The sequence below is a fragment of the Macaca fascicularis genome, chromosome 14 (genome assembly GCF_037993035.2).
Source record: "Macaca fascicularis isolate 582-1 chromosome 14, T2T-MFA8v1.1".
Lineage (NCBI taxonomy): Eukaryota > Metazoa > Chordata > Mammalia > Primates > Cercopithecidae > Macaca > Macaca fascicularis.
Window position 1 is genome coordinate 117,048,105 of NC_088388.1, and position 21,576 is coordinate 117,069,680.

General features: G+C 44.8%; 1 protein-coding gene across 7 annotated transcripts in view; it reads right to left on the bottom strand.

Moving 5' to 3' along the window:
- Positions 1-261: 261 nt before the first annotated feature.
- The window catches only part of JAML (junction adhesion molecule like), a 39,156-nt gene continuing 17,841 nt past the window's right edge, over positions 262-21,576 (bottom strand). For 3 of the 7 annotated variants that reach the window (XM_074015305.1, XM_005579792.5, XM_005579793.5), the window contains exons 3-10: positions 19,030-19,184; positions 17,104-17,329; positions 12,167-12,276; positions 9,700-9,937; positions 6,716-6,854; positions 4,590-4,683; positions 3,329-3,415; positions 262-710 (exon numbers count right to left, since the gene is read on the bottom strand). In XM_074015305.1, coding sequence (XP_073871406.1) covers positions 618-710; positions 3,329-3,415; positions 4,590-4,683; positions 6,716-6,854; positions 9,700-9,937; positions 12,167-12,276; positions 17,104-17,329; positions 19,030-19,184 — 1,142 coding nt within the window. In that variant the 3' untranslated portion in view covers positions 262-617. Of the gene's footprint in view, positions 711-1,376; positions 1,489-3,328; positions 3,416-4,506; positions 4,684-6,715; positions 6,855-9,699; positions 9,938-12,166; positions 12,277-17,103; positions 17,330-19,029; positions 19,185-19,353; positions 19,608-21,576 lie in introns of those variants that run through there. The other 4 variants (XM_074015306.1, XM_074015307.1, XM_065529026.2 and 1 more) reach the window with 4 other exon arrangements.

Sequence of the window (21,576 nt, forward strand, 5' to 3'; positions counted from 1 at the left end):
CAGGAATGAAGAACCACTGAGTTAAATCCCAAAGCTGTATTCATACCCCACTTCCAACCCATTCACCCCAAACCTTTCCCAGGACCCAAACCAGCCTCTAGTGTGTTGGCACAGTTTGGCTTTCCTCCAGGAACTTCAGTTTTTCCAGAAGTTTCTAACTGTAAATTCCTCACCAGGACTTTACTTCCCCCATCAACCAAGGCATAAAAAAAGGACGATTTCCACAAACCACCCTTATTTAGAAATAATGTGCCAGAGGAATGATTTAGGTTAGTTTTTATCTCTGATTCTTCCCAGTAACTCATACCCTAAGAACACTGCCAACAGGAGGGTCTGATCCAGTGGGGGCCTTGAGGCCACTCAGCTCAGCCTGGTTCCTAGGGCCAGTGTCCCACTATGGAGGCCAAGTCCATGCTCCCCTCCCCTCACCAGAGCCTGCTCCTCCAGAGCTGTCTAGTCTCTCTGCCAGGCTCCAAACTCTCCACCTTCATGCATTGACCAAACAACGAGACAGGAGGACAGCTGGGAGGGCGGGAGTCCGAAATCACTGGTAGAGTGGCCCAGGACACACAGGGGAGTCTCCACTGCTGCTGAGATGAAGGGACTCTCCATTCTTCTCAAAAGGCTTGTTGTGTTTTTGGCATTCCCCCACCTGACTTTTTTTCAAGTGAGTTTTTCCGATCTGACCTCAGAGAAGGCCAAACTGGGTGCTGTTGGGGAAGGGCAGAAAGAAACAAAACATGCTTGTAAGAAGTAGTTCGTAATCATAGCAGCTGCCATTCATTGAGCTCTTCTCATGACCCCAGCCCAATACTGAATTTCATATGCATCATCTCATGTGATCCTTACCACCAGGAGGTAGGTATTATGATTCCCATTCTAAGGATAAGGAAACTGAGGCTCAGACAGGCCAAGTTACCTGCCCAAGACCATCTGGCTGCAACACAGAGTTAGAATTTGGACCCAGGTCTGTCCAACTCCACAGCTTGCAACTTTAACCACTGTGTGTACAGCCTCAGAAAGGGAAAACAGCAAGGTGCCACTACATTTACATGAATTTCATCAATTCAACAACAAAATACAAAGGCTCTTTGTTACCTCTGCTCCCTATCAGAGAACACCTTTATAGATGAAGTCTCAAACAAGTGGCCTGCAGTCCCAAATTCACCAACAGGCTTATTTAACTTGGCACATCATATTTTACAATAACTTGACCGGCCCCAGCCGGCCTTTGAGTTTGCAGCCCAGGCCTCTCCTCTTACTCTATTGGACCTGGATCAAGAGGAGAGGAATGGTGTTTTCCACAAAATCAAAACCATAATCGCCTAGCATTAAACCTGGGGAAGGTAGCTGTGAAGACAATTGTTCCTCCCCACCTCGGAGACTTTCTGCAAACAGTGCCACCCTGGCTGGTGACGCACTCAGCAGTAGCCACAAGGCAGCTATATCGGCAGGTCTCCAGGAGCCAGGATGAGGCCTCGCAAGTTACTGCAGTATCACATAACAAAATGGGAGAAAAATACAGGGGGAAAATGATTCCATTCAGCTGCAACTTCAGTGGAGTTAATGTTTCACTTGGTGGATCCAGGCCAGGCCTCTGATCTCACACTTCCCTGGCAGACCTCTCTCTGCTGCAATCAGCTGGGAGTCATGTGTCCTCAGGGCTGGTGCGACAGGAACAAACAAAGCCCATCATTCCACAAACAGAGGAGGCCAGCCTTCCCAAATCCAGCAGAACACTGCTCCTTAATGGGCTGGGTGCCTATAATTAGTCTACAAATAGCACCATGCTCATCACCAGCTCACTCCTTTTGTTCCTACCCCTACTCACTGAACGCCCTGCAGTGCCTTTTCCAGGTGCTGTAGTTCTCTAAGGGCCTAAAGTCTAAGCAATGGGAAAGTAGGAATCAGACTCCGAAATATTGTATGAGATCCAGCATGTAGCCTGCCTGGCAGTTAGATTATGAGAAGGTACAATAAGTCACAAAATTAAGAAACAAAATCTAAGCAGTGGAAGGAACCCTACTTTGAGCTTTTGATAGCAAGGAAAACAACTCACTGCAACACAATACTTGCCCAAGGATCTTATCCTATTTATCGTATTTTCTTTCTCTCTCTCTCTCTCTCTCTCTCTCTCTCTGTCTCTCTGTCTCTCTCTTTGGTCTCACTCCATCTCCCAGGCTGGAGTACAGTGGCGGGATCTTAGCTCACTGCAACCTCCATCTCCCAAGTTCAAGCAATTCTCCTGCCTCAGCCTCCCAAGTAGCTGGGAGCCTGCCACCATGCTTGGCTAATTTTTTTTTTTTTTTTTTTTTTTTTTTTTTTTTTTTTTGAGACGGAGTGTCGCTCTGTCGCCCAGGCCGGAGTGCAGTGGCCGGATCTCAGCTCACTGCAAGCTCCGCCTCCCAGGTTTACGCCATTCTCCTGCCTCAGCCTCCCGAGTAGCTGGGACTACAGGCGCCCGCCACCTCGCCCGGCTAGTTTTTTGTATTTTTTAGTAGAGACGGGGTTTCACCGTGTTAGCCAGGATGGTCTTGATCTCCTGACCTCGTGATCCGTCTGTCTCGGCCTCCCAATGTATTTTTAATAAGACAGGGTTTCACACCATATTGGCCAGGCTGGTCTCGAACTCCTGACCTCAAGTAATCCACCTGCCTCAGCCTCCCAAAGTGCTAGGATGACAGGTGTGAGCCACCGCACTCGGCCTTTCTTTTCTTTTCTTTTCTTTTCTTTTTTTTTTTTGAGACAGAATCTCACTCTGTTGCCAAGGCTGTACTGTAGTGGTGGATCTCGGCTCACATAACCACCACCTCCTATGTTCAAGCAATTCTCGTGCCTCAGCCTCCCAAGTAGCTGGAATTACAGGCACGCATCTCCACACCTGGCTAATTTTTGCATTTTTAGTAGAGAGGGGGTTTTGCCACATTGGCCAGGCTGGTCTTGAACTCCTGGCCTCAAGCAATCCACCCACCTCGGCCTCCCAAAGTGCTGGGATTTCAGGCATAAACCACCACACCCGACCGTGTTTTCTTTATTAGATTGAACTGATGAGGCAAAAGACATTCTCCCTGCCCCCAGTAAAGGCCACTCTTCACTTCTTTTCACCACTAATATAAATAATCTCTGGTGATAACCTTTAATCCTTGAGCTTGGGTAGGAAAGTTTGATATCACTCTTCTATCCAGCAGAACTTCAGTTTCTCAGACTTTCCTGCTACTTAGAAAAATCACTGCCCTCAGCAGCCTCCCTGGGCAACCCAGCCACACCCACCACCACCACCACCTGAGCCTCTGACACCTGGCTCAGCTGGGGCCAGAATCATTCTCACCATGGTCATGTAGGTGGCCTCTGATTTTTCACTTGGTTCTTCTTCCTCGATCACCTCCCGTATAATTATTGAGGAGTAAATGTTTTTCTAGAGGGGGAAAATGGTACAAAAATTCCTAAAAATTAGATGAATCTTATACACCAGAGAAAAGGCCACCTATACCTATTTGCTGGGCATCGACCACCCAAACTGGGAGGTTCAAAGGTTACTGAGAGCTAGAGAATTCCCAATAATGATAATTCAGCCTTCAGTCTTCTTGAAAAATAACTGTCAAAGAACACAGTCTTAAGAACCAAACTCTTTGCTTCAAAAGCCAAACATCTTTGTTTAGATGGATGTTTAGGTAGCAGCAGGGGTTCCTTATCTTGCTAAATTCCTTGTATTGTGGGGTTATTTCCTTCTAATTACAGTAAAGGCAGAATGGCATTAATCAACAGGGTACTGTCATCATTTCCCTCAGAGGGTTTATGTGGCAGGTTCAGCCCTCATTGAGCCTCACAGCTGTGAGGTTCATGGTCCTGTCACTCGTTGGGAAAGCAGTATCATCCAGTGGCCCATTCTTGGACTACTGCACTCTACTGGGAGAAAATCCTACTCTTGGGACAAAAACAGCCCAAAACAGAGAAAGGTAACTATTCAAAGAGCGTTTTTAAAATTAAAGAAAGAAAAGAAAGAATAGGAGTTAAAGAAAACCAATCCATTTCTCAGTCTCTAGAAGCAATTATTTATAACTCCATTACTAATCAATAAGGAGAGAAAAGTCCTTCTTAATCCTTTCTTGCTAAGGTCTTAGACTATTTCATTTTAAGCATTAGAACTCCTTAACTCCTGAATATATTATAATTCCCCATTAGACTTTAGACAAACAGCACCTCCTAGATTACAAAGCATTTGCATATCATCATCTTATGTGAACCTTACAACAACCCTGTCAAGCAGGCCAGGTAACTATAATATCTTTATCCTTATCCTCATTTTGCTGGTGAGACTAGGGGAGGTGGCAGAGCTTTCTGACTCCAAGCGCAGTGCTCTTTCCTCAGCCCAATACCAGAAACTGCTGCCTGGGGCTGGTTGAGCCAGCCCCATGCACTGTACTCCTCAGAGGCGCTTATTCTAGTAACAAAGGCTTCCTGAGTCCCTGCTCTGTGCCAAGCACTGGCCTGCAAGCTGCAACATACAATGGGTAAGACATGGTTCCCGGGGAATGAGAACGGCCCAGGCCTGCATCTGCTTAGTGTTTTAGGCTGAAGCGTGTGTTCACCTCCCCTTCACAGCTTTCAAAATAGCAGGGTTCTTCTTTTATCCCTGGATTAGTCTTCTTCGTGTTCTTCACCAAGGCTGTAGAATTCACTAAACTGCAAGACATAAAGAGCATGTGGAATTAACCAGCTGGCATGGTTTATTCAAGGGTCCCTACATGAGACCCCCTCTTGGCTTTGTGAAGAGAGAGACCCCAGAGAATACACTATTCTCTCTGGACTCCTACAGCCAGGGCTACCCGGCTCATCTGGAAACCTGAGAAGCACATCTCTTCTAATGAAGAACAAGAAGCCGTTCTGGAGATAATTTAGACTGAAAAACGGCTTCAACTTCTCTATTATCACTGAAGACACTTTCAGTCCTTATGGGAGAGGTAATTTTAAGTGAATGAAGAGCGGGGAGATAGGATTCCACTTGACCATCGTCTCTACGTTTCTGAGGACCAGGGAGTGCCGCGGAACCAGCAGGGGGCAGCAGGAGCTCAGCAAGACGCCAATCCAAAGGGCTCCTGGCCTCTCCAGGGGGCGGAGCGGAATAATCCCCACGAACACCCCACCCAAGCCCCAAGCCCGAAGCTCCGCGCCTGCCTGGTCGGGGCCCCTTGGCCTTTGATCTCATGACCATTTGCCTTCTGAATATACTTTCTTTTTTTCTATTTTGGCCCAAGGCAGAACTAAAAAAAAAAAAAAAATCAAAGTTTAAGCTAGAAAAGAAACCATATGTTCTGGTCTCAGTGGAAATACTTTCATTGTATTTTCTGCTTTTAAAGTTGTATCTTCTCATTGTAAAATAATTCAGATAATACAGAAACGTAAACAGTTGGAAGTGGAAGTTCCCTGCAACCCCTCACCCCATGGGATCCACCTTCTCCTTCATCTCAAATTCCACGCCGTTACCCACATTTTACAACTATCCTTCCCAGCCTCTCTCAGTGTAAGCATAAGCTCACACAAAATGTAGTTAGTACATATACTGCTGGAGTGAGCATCATATTATTTTCTCTTTTATAAAAATGAGGTCGTCCCATAAATTCTGCATTTTTACCCCTTGGATATCTTTCCATGTCATCACACAGAGGGATCTGGAGTGTTTCATTGAGTGAAACACTGGTTCACTGAATCACTGCCTTTCTGACAGACACTGGTAATGATCCCTATTTTTGATTATAAGCATGACTGCAGTTTTGCACAAATCTCAGCATATCCATCTAATTATTTCTTTAGAATAAACGACTAGACATGGAAGTGCTACCTTTCCTTTGGGGGGAAACTGAGGCTCAGACAGGGGAAGTAAGCTGAGAGTGGAACCCAGGTTGTCTAGCTCAGTGCTCCGAGCATGCCCAGAGCAAAGACCTTCAGAGAGGCCAGCCAAGTTCAAACCCAAATCAGGAAGCCCTAGGGAGGGGAAGTGAAAACCTAGCAGGTCCAAGTGTTTTCTGCACGATCAAAGACCCACTGGGAAAGAACACTCAAAAGTCAGGATTATTCATGAGGCCCTTTCCCACTGACACTATTTCAACAAGACAGTCAATCTGCGCCCCTCATCGATAGTTGGATAAACTGAGGGGCGTGGATCTGCCAACAGCCAGTGAAACACTAGTGTCCCTGTTGGAGCATCTGGGGACTTCTGAGACCCTGGGAGAACTACTAATGAAATCCAGGCCTTGAAAAGCACTTTTTTTTTTTTTTTTTTTTTTTTTTTTTTTAGACAGAGTCTTTTATCTTTTAGATAAAACCACTGGCAACCCTTAAGATCTTAGCTTCTATGTGGAACGTACAGTGTGGATAATTTTAAAATCATCTCTTAGGCAGTGAATGGTACCATGATAGTTCTTGTGTAAGATTTATGCTCTGAATTATGCCGTACTGAGACCCCCATTTCTAAGGGAGTTTGTAGTCTTTACGTGATACCAAAGTGAATGAGGAGAGTGTAGGAACATTAAATTATTTTCCAGGCACAGTGAGCAAAGTGGGCAGGGTTACCACAGTTGATTCTTTAAAATGCTCACTTTAAAATGCCCACTTCTGTGAGAATGGCATAGTAGGACCCTATCACCTCTTCCACTTTGGATAGAAGCAGCCTTGTACCCCCAGCCTCCCAACCCAAGGGGCGGGGGCAGCCCTGTACCTCTTATTCCCACAGGTCCTCTTCACGATCAATATCAGAACAGGGAGCAGCAGGATTGTGGCGCAGACAGTTCCCACGATGATCACCAGCTGATTACCACCCAGGACCAGAGGCCTCAGGGCTGCCGGGGTCACCAGTGCTGGGAAAGGAGAAAAGCAAGGAGAGGGTCTCAATAACTTTAGCAAAGAGCCGAGAGTCCCACAGCCCTGTACCAAGTAGCACCAGCCAGGCCAGGAAGCGGAGGGAAGGCCAGATTCTACCCAATATCTGGACACTAGGGACACTGTCTCCATGAGATTGAGAACCAAAGTCTAACCCCCCTGTTTGCCCTAAAATGTAGACTAAGGTGGGTGGGAGAAGAGGCTAGCACTTCACCTGTAGTAAAGTTTCCTTTCACGTCAACAATTCTGTTCTAAAATTTGGCTTAACAAGTGACCGAGAAATAACAGGCATCTTAGAGGCTGCTGATCTTCCCCAGGGCAAGTGGTTGTCTTCAAAAGAACACATGCCGCAAGACTCAGCCCCACAACGACGATACCAAGGAAAGCCTCTGGAGGTACTTCTGCCCATAGGGTACCTTCTACTCATCTGCATGGTTCTTTCTAAACACATAAAGCAAGCACCTCCTCAGGACCAGACAGCACTAGGTACAGGGGATTCAGAGACAAATGATGTATGGTCCCTGCTTCCAAAGAAGGAGACAAACACGTCAACAGAAAACCACAGGCTGCTGTAGGCACTACAACAGAAGTCTGTACGGGGAACAGAGGGTCACAGAAAAAAGGGTGCCCAATTCTATGTGCAGCAAATGAGAATTTGCCAGCAAAAGTTCTAAAGTTTAACCTGAGACTTATAGGAAACATCCAGTTTCTTGGGCAGACAATCTGGGGAAGGACAGAGGGGATGTTCTGCGCGAGATCTGAAGGCCTGACAGGACGGTGATTTTAGAAACTAGAAAGAGTTCAATGGGTCTGGCACAAAAGTGGCATCTGTGGGTGTGCTGGAGAATTTGGCTGGAGAGATGATAGGGTCCAAGTCAGGAAGGACCTTGACTATCTCAACCAAGAATTTGGCATTTTTCTGCAGGCAATGAAAAAACCATTGAAAGATTATTAGCAGTGGAAGAGAAAGTTCTTAATGTGATTTAGAAAGATGGCACCAAGAGCCATGTGAAGAATGAGGAGCAGTGGCTGAGAGAGAAAGCAGAGACTGGTTAGAGGCCTACAGTTCAAGACAGAGATGAAGACAGCCAGAACTAAGGTGGCAGTGACAGACTGGAAGGAAGACAACTTCAAGAGTCTGTAGTAGGAGTCAAGGACTTGTTGACCTGACCTGTTAGATTGGGGTCAAGGAAAGGGAAGGAATCAAGCACATCCCCAGGCATCTAGTTAGACAACTGAGGTTGGGGAGATGGGCTGAGGAAGGGTGTACAGGGGTAGGTGAGACATGTCGCGTATGAAGGATTTGTGGAAAACTTGTGTAGAGTTTACTATGCATATCCATGAGTGTGTGTGGAATTGGGTCCAACATAGAGTGCATATAAAATATAGTGTCCAACGCTACTGAGGGAGAGAAGGCTGAGGATGGATAGCTGCAGTGGCATTGGTGATCTAAGCTGGAGTACAGGTAGAATAAGCCAGAATGCAGTGCACTGAAGAGTTAATGGGAGATGAGACGGTAGTATTCCAAACACAGACCTTTAGCAAGCTATTTGGCTATGTTGAGAAAGAAATACATGATTGTGGTGGTGGTTGTACAACTCTGAACGTACTAAAACCATTGAGCTGAACGCTTTAAATGGGCAAATTGTATGGTATGTGAATTGTATCTCAGGAAAGCAATCTGAAGAAAAAGAAAGACACAGAATGGAGCTGAAGAAAAAAAGACATAGAAGGGAGTTGGAGTAGGTAAGTGGTAGAATTGAGCAAATTTGAATGGTAGAAGCCAACAGAAAGTGAGAGCTCAAAGAGCCATGTTGTGAGGCTCCTGAGAAGGATGCCACCTGGGCACAGGGGGCCAGATAAGCCCAGAGCAGAAGGGACCCTCCTCTGTCTCAGGATGGCAGGGCAGAGATAAGGATGGGGAGACATAGATATGTTTGTGGGTAGAGAAGCTGCATGAGCCCCCATAATAGCTCGATTTTCTCTGTGAATTGGACTTCTGAGAAGGAAGCACACAGAAAGATGATGGTTCTTTAAGAAACCCATCTGCCCTGCTCCCCTCTCCAGCTGGAGACAAGGTGCCTCCACAGACTTAAATCTCTGGCCTGAGGTATGAGGTATGTTCCATCCTCACTCCATCTTCCCCACCCCCAATCAACCACAACCAACTCCTGAAGGCCCTAGCAAGGGGCAAAGTCCACAGGCCACATCCTGATTGCTAACTGGGTTATGGTTTAACTTCAACCCCTCACTTATCAACCTCTCTCTGTCAACACAATTGAGTCTTTCCTCTCCTACACACCACTGGCCTTGATGCACGCTGTTTGCCAGAACCGAGAACCTCTGATCAGAAAACGCCTCCATTTTTGGTTCTGGTGCCTGCATGGTCCTCTCTGTTCCTGGCTGTCTCTCACTAGCTTAGGATCACTTCCCGCTCCACTCTAGCGCGTACAGCACCTCCCTTGAAACCAAGTATGCTGACTTTGGACATCAACTCAGATCCTTCCCTGAGCTTCTGTATCTTTACATCAATAGACGACCCTGGCAATGAGTGGGGTCTGGCAGAGGACTGGTATTCACTAAATTAGCTCCCCTGTCCCTGGCCTAGCAGCGGGGCCAGAATTAGGGTGAGGCAAGTCAGGTACCTGAGGAGCCACCTCTAAGGAGGCATCATTCTCAGGGTTGTGCAAGGCCAGAGTCAGCACCTAAGAGGGATGCCTCCTTCAATTTTGCATCCTAGGAACCTCTCCGGCCTCACTCTAGTCCTGGCCCCATGCACCAGCCAGGAGGTCGCTCAATGCCCCCCAGCCAAATGTTAGATACTTCGAGGCTCTTCTGGGCTGACATGCAGCACAATGGTTTTCTTGAACACCAGGTTCCCTAGGTGGATACTGCAGGTGTAGTTTCCTCCGTCTGACTCCCTCACTCCTTGAAGCACGATGGAACCGTCATTGCGGAAAATGTCCCCCACCAGGTTCACACGATTCTGGAAGTGGCCCCAGCTCTGGGAGTACCCCACGGACATCCTGAGTTTGTGGTAGTAACGAAACACAATCTCCTCCTAGAAGGGGAAGGCAAAAAGTATGAGATTGTGAGGACTGGAGTGGAGCGGGGAGCGGAGAAAATGGGGGAGGGAAGATCTCAGGACTCCCAAGGCCCTGCTAGGTGAAGGCAGTAAGGGTATTATCAGAAAGCTTTAAATAACACAAAGTCATGTACACGCACATACACATGTGCATGTGTGTGTGCTTGTGAAGGACATCACCAAACCATGAACAGTTGTTCCATCTGAACAGAGGGATGAGAAAAGGAGGACTTTCATTTTGTGTACCTTTCCAGTAAAAAAAGCAAAAGTATACTTTTATTCTTGATGACATTTCTAGTTGGATTTCCAATAGGAACCTGAAACATGTCTAAAACGGAACTCCATCTTTCCCCCAAACCAGTTCTTTCCAGTCCATCCCATTTGGGTACATGACAATGCCTTCCTCCAGATACTCAGGCTAAAAATCTTGGAGTCATCCTTAATTTCTTTCTGGAAAAAATCACATCAAATCCCTCAGCAAATCCTATCACCTCAACCTTCAAAATAAATCCCCAATCCAGCCAGTCCTCACCTCCTCCACTGATACCATTCTGGTCCAGCTCATCTCTCACCTGGGTTCCTGCAACAGCTTTCTTACTTGTCTCCCTGCTTATTTGCTATGACAATCTATTTTCAGCAGATGAGGCTTTAAAAATGTAAGTTAAATCATGTTACCCCTGTGCTCAAAACCCTTCATTGCCCCTACTCCCATTTATACCAAAATGCAAGGCCCTGCATGACCCAGCCCATCTCCCTTTTCCTCTGACTTCAACTTCTACTTGCTCTTCCCTCACCTACTTAGGTCACTGCACTCCAGCCACATGGACCTTTTGGCTGCTCCTTGCATACTGGCTGCAGGGTCTTTGCACTTGCTACTGTCTATGACTGCAAGAACATTCTTCCCCTACACACATGCAGGATTCACTCCCTGACTTCCTTCACACCTCTCCTCAAATGTCATTTCAGTATGGCCTCCCCAAGCACCCACATAACAAAAACCACAAAGTCCTGCTTTATTGTTCCCCATAGGCTCTTACTATTGCCTGATGTATTATATACTTCTTTATTATTTTATGCGTATCTCCCTCATCTTAGTTGTAAGTTTCCCATCAGGTCAGGGGTTTTGAGTATTCTTCATATAGCAGATGCTTTAAAAATAACTTGTTAAATGAATATTGGCGTTTTAAAAAAAGGCATGCAGATTGCTTTTTTAAAGCTTTTAAGAAAAGTTAATGGGTATGTAGACACAAACGTGAATGAAGTGACCTGGCCCCTAACATTTGTCTCTTGTGATTCAAATTCACAACCTCAAAATGTCAATTCTCATCCTATTTTCTCCTGTGAATCACTCAATGGATGACATTTAAATGCATGGCAAGCTCTCAGGGGTGAACCTGGGACCAGATGTAATTCCCCATACTCCATCATGATGTCACCCACTGTGACCCACTCAGATAGCATAGAGGAATCAAGTGCAAATGACTTTGTTAGAGAGATGACCTGGAATATGTTTTAATTTATAAAAGTTAATCTTTAATAAATTTTGCACCTCAACTTTTATTAATAACAAGTTACTTGGGATATCCCCACAATACATGTTGACTCATAAGTATACGACCACATCATGGTTGAGATCTACTGGTCTAATGAACGAACTTGCTGTTTACTACTTTATAGATCTCCCAAGAAATACCCCTCACCCTGGCCCCCAGGATCGATCAATCCCAGCACGTGAAGTACTCATGAAAATTCCCTCCATCACATAAATGGGGCAATGGAGCACAGATGAAAAGTCACAGAACTAACCCCAGTAAGAATAAAAGTGTAATCACTTTTATGCCTAGCCCATTGCTTTCCTGGCTGGGCCACAAAAATCATCTCCCTCATTCTCCCACGGACTCTATACAAAGGAAAAGGGAGAAAGAAGGAAACTAAAATGTAGGGGCCAAGTCATGTACAAAAATGCTTTACATGTACAATTTCACATTGGCATCTAAAAGTTAAGCATCATCATCATCTTCTTGTTCTTCTTCTTCTTCATTGGAGTTATCTTTCCCACCAGAAAGCTGAAATTGCTAGGAGAAGATCCAGTTCTGATAAGCCCCAAAGCCCAGTGCAACACCTCCTCATGTGCCTGATTCTACCTCTGTCCTGACACCATCAGCCAGAGCCTTCTCTAACACAGTGATGTTTCCTCCTTGTTACCTTTGCGCGCCATCCTGAAAATATCCATTCTACCTTGGTCACGTATTTCACTTCTGTGCTCTGGAAAACACATCCCATCCGAATCATTTCACCCACGCGGACCATGAGCTCTGAGGATAAAATAGTAAATCAAGTCAGACTAAAGTTATAATCTATAGAAGTCAAAGACTTTCTAGAAGAGATCATGGTTAGCCAAAGACCCTCAGCAGCAAAAATCACTGTCACCACCAAACACTATACATATTCCCTCTGTAGGTGATCCGGAGGATCCTCCCTGGATCCAAAGTACTCAGAGCCTCCTCCCTCAGACCAGCACAGCAGCATCCCCAAGATGAGAATACCCTCTAGCTGCCCACATGTACCAAGCCCGAGGGTTTCTGCTGTCTCCATACCACCATAAACACTTTCTGGTCCTCTTTAATTCCTTTCTCTTTCCCCTTTTCCAGAATTCCTCCCATGAACTCTAATTTCACATCAAGTTTGTACTAAAGGAAGTATGGAAAATCTCAAAGCCCCCACTTTATGTTCATCGTCTTAGATACCAACATCTGCTTAGCATAAACAGGAAGTGGAAAGTTATAGAACTCTCATTCTTATATTTAACCCACTGACTCTCCCAACTAAAAAAAATGAACCATGGGTAACTTTCTTCAACTTCTTTTATTCTTTTTCTTTTATTCTAGGACCTAGTTCTGGCCTTGGTACAAGTCACAGGACTCCTTGCTAATTAGGCCAAGACAAAAGACAGCTTTCTCCTTGACTTTTCTTTCTGTTTTCATCCTGCTCTCTCCTGCCCCCACCCTCCCCTCTTCCCCTGCTTCTGGCTTTCCAACTCCTAGGCTCTTCCTTCTGCCTGTTGTACAAGCAGCTGACCCACCATATGTTTATTACATAAGTCATTTTAAGTGGCCCGTGAAAAAGAAAAGAAGTGGAAAGATATTTCTGATTTTTCAGTAATGCTCTATATAAATGAACCACAAAGTTGATTAAGCAATGAAAGGCAGGGTAGTGTATAAGGAAGACACAGGTCTAGGTCTTAAGTGCACAGAGTTTCTTCAAAAGAGTGTTAAGCAAAGATCACGAGAGAACAGAGTGCATAAGCCACCCTTTTATCCAAATTGTTTCCCTGGGAGAAGAGTAACTTCCTGCCCCGCAGGAGAAATGCACAATAGGAGGAAAGCAAAAGAAAATATTATGAACTCTAAAGTCTATGGAAGGAATTATTTTGAAAGCGATGAAAAATTTACTCCAAAGAATACCAGCAAGGAAGCAAACTCCCTTTAAATCTATCAGCACATTAAGAATTAAACTCTAGGCCGGGCGCGGTGGCTCAAGCCTGTAATCCCAGCACTTTGGGAGGCCGAGACGGGCGGATCATGAGGTCAGGAGATCGAGACCATCCTGGCTAACACAATGAAACCCCGTCTCCACTAAAAATACAAAAAAATTAGCCGGGCGTGGTGGCGGCGCCTGTAGTCCCAGCTACTCGGGAGGCTGAGGCAGGAGAATGGCGGGAACCCGGGAGGCGGAGCTTGCAGTGAGCCGAGATCGCACCACTGCACTCCAGCCTGGGCGACAGAGCGAGACTCCGTCTCAAAAAAAATAAAATAAAATAAAATAAAATAAAATAAAAAAAAGAATTAAACTCTATTTTTAAAATGCAATAATAACAACTGAACATTCTGAGTCATTTCAATGCACCAGCCATGTGCTAGACACCCTGTACATGGTAGATCAGTTAGTCATTACAATATTTTGAGGTTTGTATGACTACTCTCCCATTTTGCAGAGAAGGAAAGTAAAGGAGCCCAACGCCACATGGCCAGTAAAAGGTAAAGCCAACATTTAAGCTCAGGCCTGAGTGAAGGCAAAGCCCGAGTTTTCTCACTCACTCTACTGTGGCACCCCACATAAGTAGAAGGATGGCTGATTCTAGAGCAAAAGTAGAGGACATTAATCTAATTATTATTTTCATCTATAGTATTTAAATTAAGAACTATGAAAAAAGAATTGAAGCGGTAGAATCATAGACTGTCAACTGAAGGGTAAACTTTGTAGAGAAAATTATAGATGACTGCAAAAGACGGAGTTGCCACGTTGGTGGAGGCAACTTACGTAAAGCAAGTTGGAGCACCTTCCACTAGGCAAAATTGTTAGGGGTTGGATCTATTCCCATTCTAGCTGGAATTAAAAAATATATATATATACAGTTTGCTCCACTAGCCACTGGGGAAATATCTGACTACCTCTAACATTTCCCTAGCCTGTTTCTATGAATTCCTCAGCTCTTGAAATTGACTCCTTGCAGTTTCCTCTGTGTCTCTTCTAAGCAGGAAAAGGCTGTGCTTGCATGGGCAAGTGTTCAGGCACAGCATTAGAGACCAAAGGCAGAAAAAGGAAGCAAAAAGAGAATCCTTTGTAATACCAGCAATTTGGGGAGGCTGAGGCAGGAGGATCACTTGAGCCCAGGGGTTTGAGACCAACCTGGGCAATGTAGGGAGACCCCATCTCTACTTAAACAAACAAAGTCAGGCATGGTGATGCATACCTATGGACCTAGCTACTAGGGAGATTGAGGCAGAAGGATCACTTGAACCCAGGAGTTCAAGGCTACAGTGAGCCGTGATTGTACCACTGCAACTCCAGAGCCTGGGTGACAGAGCAAGACCCTACCTCAAAAAAAAAAAAAAAAAAAAAAAAAAAAAAGAAGAGAGAATCCTTGGGCACAGGCATCTGATTTGCTTCTTCTTCCGGGAGAACCAGAGCTTTGGAATTAAGAGAAAAATGACAATACGGATAATTAGGAGAGGGGCCAGAGGCCACCTCCTACAACTCCATTTTTTAGAAATTGGATTCAAGCAAGGGATGCTAACTCAATAACTTCATTCATTCCACAAATGCTTATTAATTGCTTACTCTGTACCAGGGGCTGTGCCCAGGCAAGCAGGGAAGACACAAGTGAATGGGTGTGATAAGTGTCATAAGAGAGGAAGGAAGGGTGCACTGGAGGAGCTCATGAATAAAGCTGGGAGGCTAAGGACCTAAGCTAGCTGCAGGCGGGAAATGGCCCCAGATTCTAGTTCCCTAACTACATTACAAAGTTTCCTGGGGTCACAGACTGTTCCTTCTATTCCGCAGTCTTAAAGAATGCATCTAGTTCTGCAGCTTGCAAACTTTTACTTTCATTTATGTATTTTTATTTGTAAGTGTTTATATCAATAAGCAAAACTAAATTTTAGAGACACTGGCTGACATTAGTTTGGATATCATTAGTTTATTATAAAAGAGAGACATGGAAATTATTTACACGATGAAAGATTTCAGAACTCCAGTGGAATGAGTGGCTTCACATGAGACTTTTTCAATAGTGATTTATTTCAATATATATACTTTCCAAGAATCCACCATCTCTAAATAAAGAATGATCCCTGTCATCCAGAACTACTTTAGTGCCTCCATATTCTAGATTCTGGGGGAAGAATTTTATCTCCAGCTTTTGGGCTAACTGGTTGAATCTCTCCACCCTTTCCTTTGGAGCCCAATACAACAGCTTCTACAGTTGCTTGCAATACTTTCGAGATTTTTCTGGAAGCATAATGCCTCCTTTGGTTACAGTCTCAGCTGCATTCCTTTCAACTAATATCCAAAGAGGCAAAAAAAAACTTTCTAAATGACTCAGGCCACCATAGCTTATACTCTCCCTTTCAAACTGCTTAAAAGCAGCAGAATCCTTATTCAAACCAAATCTTACCTGGTAGCCCAATGAATACAACAGGAAAAAGGAAAAGGACTTTGGTTGCAATGCAGGTGGGAGCCTGGGGTCCTATCTGAGCAGATATGTCTGCTACCAACCCCCTGCCCTGCTTTTACCATTCATGTTCTTTGGAACTTAAGGTTTTACAGAGCACAAATTTTAAAACCACCCATCTACCACTCCCTCCACTTATAAATGGAAAAATAAAGTGCAAAGAGTTAGAAAGATCTGTTCTTTTCTTCTTTTTTTTTTTCTTTTTTAAGAGTCAGGGTCTCAGCTCTGTCACCCAGGCTGGAGTACAGTGGTGCAATCACAGCTCACTGCAGCCTCCACCTCCTGGGCTCCAGTGATCCTCTCACTACAGTCTCCCTAGTACCTGAAACCACCACAGTCATGTGCCATCATGCCCAGCTTTTTTTTTTTTTTTTTTTTTTTTTTAGACATAGGGTCTCGCCATGTTGCCTAAGCTAGTCTCAAACTGGCCTCAAGTGATCCTCCCACCTCAGGCTCCCAAAGTGTTAGGATTACAGGTGTGAGCCATCACACCCAGCCTTTTTTTTTTTTTTTTTTCCTTTTTTTAGATAGAGTCTTGCTCTGTCACCCAGGCTAGAATGCAGAGGTACCATCATAGCTCACCGCAGCCTTGAACCCCTGGACTCAAGCAATCCTTCTGCCTCAGCCTCCCAAAATGCTAGGATTACAGGCATGAGCCACTGAACCTGGCCTGCTCATTTCTTTTCTATCCCCCAGAACACCTAACATAGGGTACCTATAAAATACAGATGTAGCATCAATGTGGATAACTGAGGAAAGGTATTAGGGCATAGTAAAAAAGAACATGGACTCTGTTGTCAGAGGTGCCAGGGATCAAGTACTAGTTATGCCATTTAATAAATATGTGTCCAAAACATATTTGGACACATATGTGAACAAAACATCCTTTACAGGGCTTTTGGGAGGAGGAAGTGTGTTTGAAGTAATAATACAATAATCATCAATATTTTATTTAATAAAATAACTATATTTTTATTGACTGAAATCATTATGATCATTTTTTGAAGATTCACTCTGTGGTAAGTACTTAGCCCAAAGGCTGGCATTTGCTCAAGATAATCAGTTTCCTTGCCTCTTGCACATGGAATCTCTTGCCCCTTGGCCCCTCTTTAAGTAAGCATTTGCGTACCTTTAGGCTCCTCTGGTAGCACATGCAGTACCACCGCCTTCTTGAACACCTGGCTTTCCCCTTTGAGGCGGATTTCACAGGTATAGGTTCCCTGGTCAGCCTCTTGCACATCTTGGAGCAGGAGAGAGCCATCATTGCATAAGATGTCCCCCATCAACTGTACGCGGTTCTGGAAGCGCCCTATGGGCACACTGAGATTGGAGTAATAGTATAGCACATATTCATCCTGAAGGGCAAAACAGTGTTGGAGAAAATCAAAAGAGGTGCTAGACCGAGGAGCCTGGATCCCAGATACTCTGTTATGTGGGGGCAGCAGAGCTATCATCATGATCATGATCCAAAAGCATTTGGTACCCAGTTAATAAAAATAATGTGCCAGGCAACAGTCCAACTTGCACAAGCTCTGCGGCTCACTTTCTACAAGGACAAATGGAGAAATGCGGTCCACATTTTATTTCTTACAGTTTAAGGTAAAATATAGCACCCACTCTGAAGATCACTCTACGGTTTTAAACTTACAACTTTTGAAAACCATCTCTCATTTTCACCCTAGTTTCTACCACGGCCCCAGATTAGATGGCATTCAGATGCATGATCTATTTTCACTAGTGCTGTGGGTGGTGTTGGCGTGAGAATTCCAGGCATGGCCGGCTGGCTGCCACTTCTCTCATCTCTACCCTCCTCCCGGCAGCAGTATCATAACACAAAAGGAGTCATCCACAGGCAATGGTTCTAGGCTGGGCCCTGGGGAATTCTTTTGTTTTTGGTTTTGGTTTTGTATTGTTTTCCTCCGTCACCCAGGCTGGACTGCAGTGCACAATCCACAGCTCACTGCAGCTTCACCTCCTAGGCTCAGGTGATCCTCCCACCTCAGTCTCCCAAGTAGCTGGGACTACAGGTACATGCCACTGCAGCCAGCTAATTTTTGTGTTTGTTTTTTTTGTAGAGATTGTTTTTTTGCCATGTTGCCCAGGCTGGTCTCGAACTCTTGAGCTCAAGTGATCCCCCCGCCTTAGCCTCCCAAAGTGCTGGGATTACAGGCGTGAGTTACCACACCTGGCAGAAATTCTTACTCTACTTACACCATGGACCTATCCCTCTTATAAAAATAAAGGCCAATAAAAATTTGAGTGAGAGTAGTGTTATAGGGACAACAGGGAGTGTGCTCTGTTGAGCTACAAAAACAATATTTTATTTGCAAACATTGGGAGTTTCTTGTTAGTAACAAACTACGTGGGATGTTTTTCACAAATGATCCTGATATACGAGTATCTATACAGACTCTCTGATGAGGCTTAATACACTGTTCCTCACTCCAAAGAGCTCCATGAAAGACCCTTGCCCAGCCATGCTGCATCTGCTAATCCCAACACTTTAAGCAGCCACAAAGGAGAAAAGGATGATTCCCCAGCACATAAATGGAACAGTGAAAAACACTGAAAGAATCTGTCCTCCTCCCCACCCCAAAAAAGATTACTGTGGTATAGTTCCTATGCCTAGGTCAGAGCTCTCCTTTCTAGAACCTTGGAATTTACCCCTCTCACCCGCTTCTGCTACTTAACAAAGGGTAGAGATAAAGGAAGGAAACTAAAAGAATTTCATGTGCAAGAACAAGGAACCTCTCATTTCATGTGTGTGTCTCCCATTAGCCCCTTAACTACTTGAAAGGTAAGCATTACCATTATTGTAATTGCCTTCCTCTTCACAGCTCAGGAAGCTAAGATCAGCAAGGTTGAGTAACTTACTTACCCAGCTGATAACATAACCAAGTTCCTGAGTTAGTACAAGGCCCAGTTGTGATCATCTCCAAAGCCCCGGCTCTTGTAACACCTCCTGGTGACACCTGATGCCTGACTCTTACACCACTCTGTCCTGACACCAGCAGTCAGGGGCTTCTATTACATAATGATGTTTCCCCCGCGTTACCTTGGCCTGCTCTCCTGATGAGAGAATCCAGTCTATCTTGAATATGCATTTGTCTTCTGTGCTCTGGAAAACACATCCCATCAGAGCTGAATCACCCACATGGACTGTTAGCTCAGCGGGGGAAACATTCAAGTCATTCAGGCCCAAGGAATAATCTATAGAAGTCAAAGGCAAGAGGACACATCATTTAGACAAATACTCTCAACAACAAAAATCAATTTCAATCATGGAGTACTAAACACCCCTCTCCCTGGATGATCCAACATAGACAAAGTCCTCAGAGGCGTGTTCAAAGGCAGCATGGCATCCCTGTCCTCTAGTTACCTATATGGCTCATCAGAAGGGTTCTGCAATCTTCATACTACAATAAATGCTGTCTGGCTCCCTCCTCCTATCTAGTCCCTTACGCTTTTCTGGAATTCTTCCTCCCAACCTTTCTAAAGAAATAAGGGAAACCCTGGAAGTCTCTCATTTCTGATCATCAATTTAGACACCCACCGCCACTTACCAGGAAATGGGATGTTCCTTGCTCTTAAGTCTCCCACTGGTTCCCTCTCTGAAAAAAGGACCTTTTGTCTACTTCCTCTTTAGGAAGTCTTTTAGTTCCTTTAGGAAGTCTTTTAGTTCCTTTACAAAAGCTTATTTCTGCATTTGCTGGCTGATTCTGGCTGTAGGGCAGGTCCTTATAATTAGGCCACCATGGAGCATAGCTTTCCTCCTGCATTTCCACTGTGTTTGTCCTCTCCCTGCCTCACCCCTCCAGCTTTGTCATCAGCTTTCCAGCCTCTAGGTGCTTCACACAGGGACCCCTGTCCATTATCTCTATGTTGCTCAAGCAATTTCAAGAGGTCACTACAAGAAAAAAACATTACATGGATATTTCTGTTTTCACAAGATATGCTCTATGCAAAGAGACAACAAAATCAAGAAAGATACATTTAGATGCTGCCCAGTTCATATCAGAGAAGAGCCAAGTGATGGGAATGAACAGAATATGTGCCAGTCTTTTCATGCAAGCTGTTTCCCTGAGAGAAGAGAGTTAACTTCCTGCCCAACAGCAGGCTCACACAGCAGGGAGGACACAAAAGAAAACAGCAACTCTAAACCCTTCAGAGGGAATTATTTTGAAAGAAATCAAAATTGGCTCCAACAAATATTTGGAATTTTCCTGTAAGGAAGAATTGAGCAATTCCACGTGTGGTCGAAAGTGTAATAAGCGAATTTAATACTAAGAACACTGTGCGTAGAATTAAATGAAGAACTGCTAGGAAGCAACAACAGCAACCAAAGCAAAGAGAAACTGATGTTTGAAGGGCAATCTTAGTAGAGAAACAGCTGAAGAAGATGAGATTTTCTGCAAGAAAAGAAAACCTCTCCACAAAAACTACAAAACCCCCAGTGTCACCAAGTCACCACATACAGGGGTTGGACTAGTAGCTTTCTGGATTGGAGGGCAAAAACCTGCAGGCTGCTCCACAGATCTCTGGGAAAATGTCTAAATACCTTCTGAGATCATTATAACCCTGCTTCTTTGAGAAAAATTCTCTAATGGGCCGGGCGCAGTGGCTCAAGCCTATAATCCCAGCACTTTGGGAGGCCGAGACAGGCGGATCACTAGGTCAGGAGATCGAGACCATCCTGGCTAACACGGTGAAACCCCGTCTCTACTAAAAAATACAAAAAACTAGCCGGGCGAGGTGGCGGGCGCCTGTAGTCCCAGCTACTCCGGAGGCTGAAGCAGGAGAATGGCGTAAACCCCTGAGGCGGAGCTTGCAGTGAGCTGAGATCCGGCCACTGCACTCCAGCCTGGGCGACAGAGTGAGACTCCGTCTCAAAAAAAAAAAAAAAAAAGAAAAAAGAAAAATTCTCTAATGAACACCATTTTGGTGTGCGTGCATATGTGCATGTTTGTACACACTCTGTATTGCCTAGAATAGGAGCAAAGGCAACCCTGTTATATACTTTGCTGAGTCAGGGTTTAAATCACTGTCCAAAGTTCAAAAAATGATAATAAAGAGAAAAAGAAAAGGCTATGAGAGCAAAGCACCTGATGAATTTCTTCTCCTTCCAGAACTACACCCACAGGATAAAGAAAAAAGCATGGGGGAAAGGATGAAAACCTAGAAACCAGTGGAGATGAGCAACAAGAAGCCCAGTACTTAGGTGGAGGTGTAAAGAGGAGACTAATCTGGTCCGAGGAGATGGCCAGGTCAGGCTCCTCAGAAGTAAGTGGAGCATAAGGGGAAACCTGAAGGGTAAGGAAGCCTTGGGCGGGCTTGCTAGAGTGAAGTGTTGGGAGGAAGGTTCCAGGCAAAGGAAACCACCACAAATTGGGAAAGAGCTCAGTGAATTTGAGGAACCACAAGAAGGCCGGCGTGGCTGTAGCATGAAAACAGCTCTGGGCCTCTCTTTGGTAATTTCAGTTCCTGATTCAAGGCGAACTGTGGTTTTAAAGATAACAATTTAAAGTGCAGGGATGCCACAGAGAAACTTTCTTTTAGTCACGTAAGAGGGTCCCAGAACACCCTTTAGGACCCAAAGCCATTC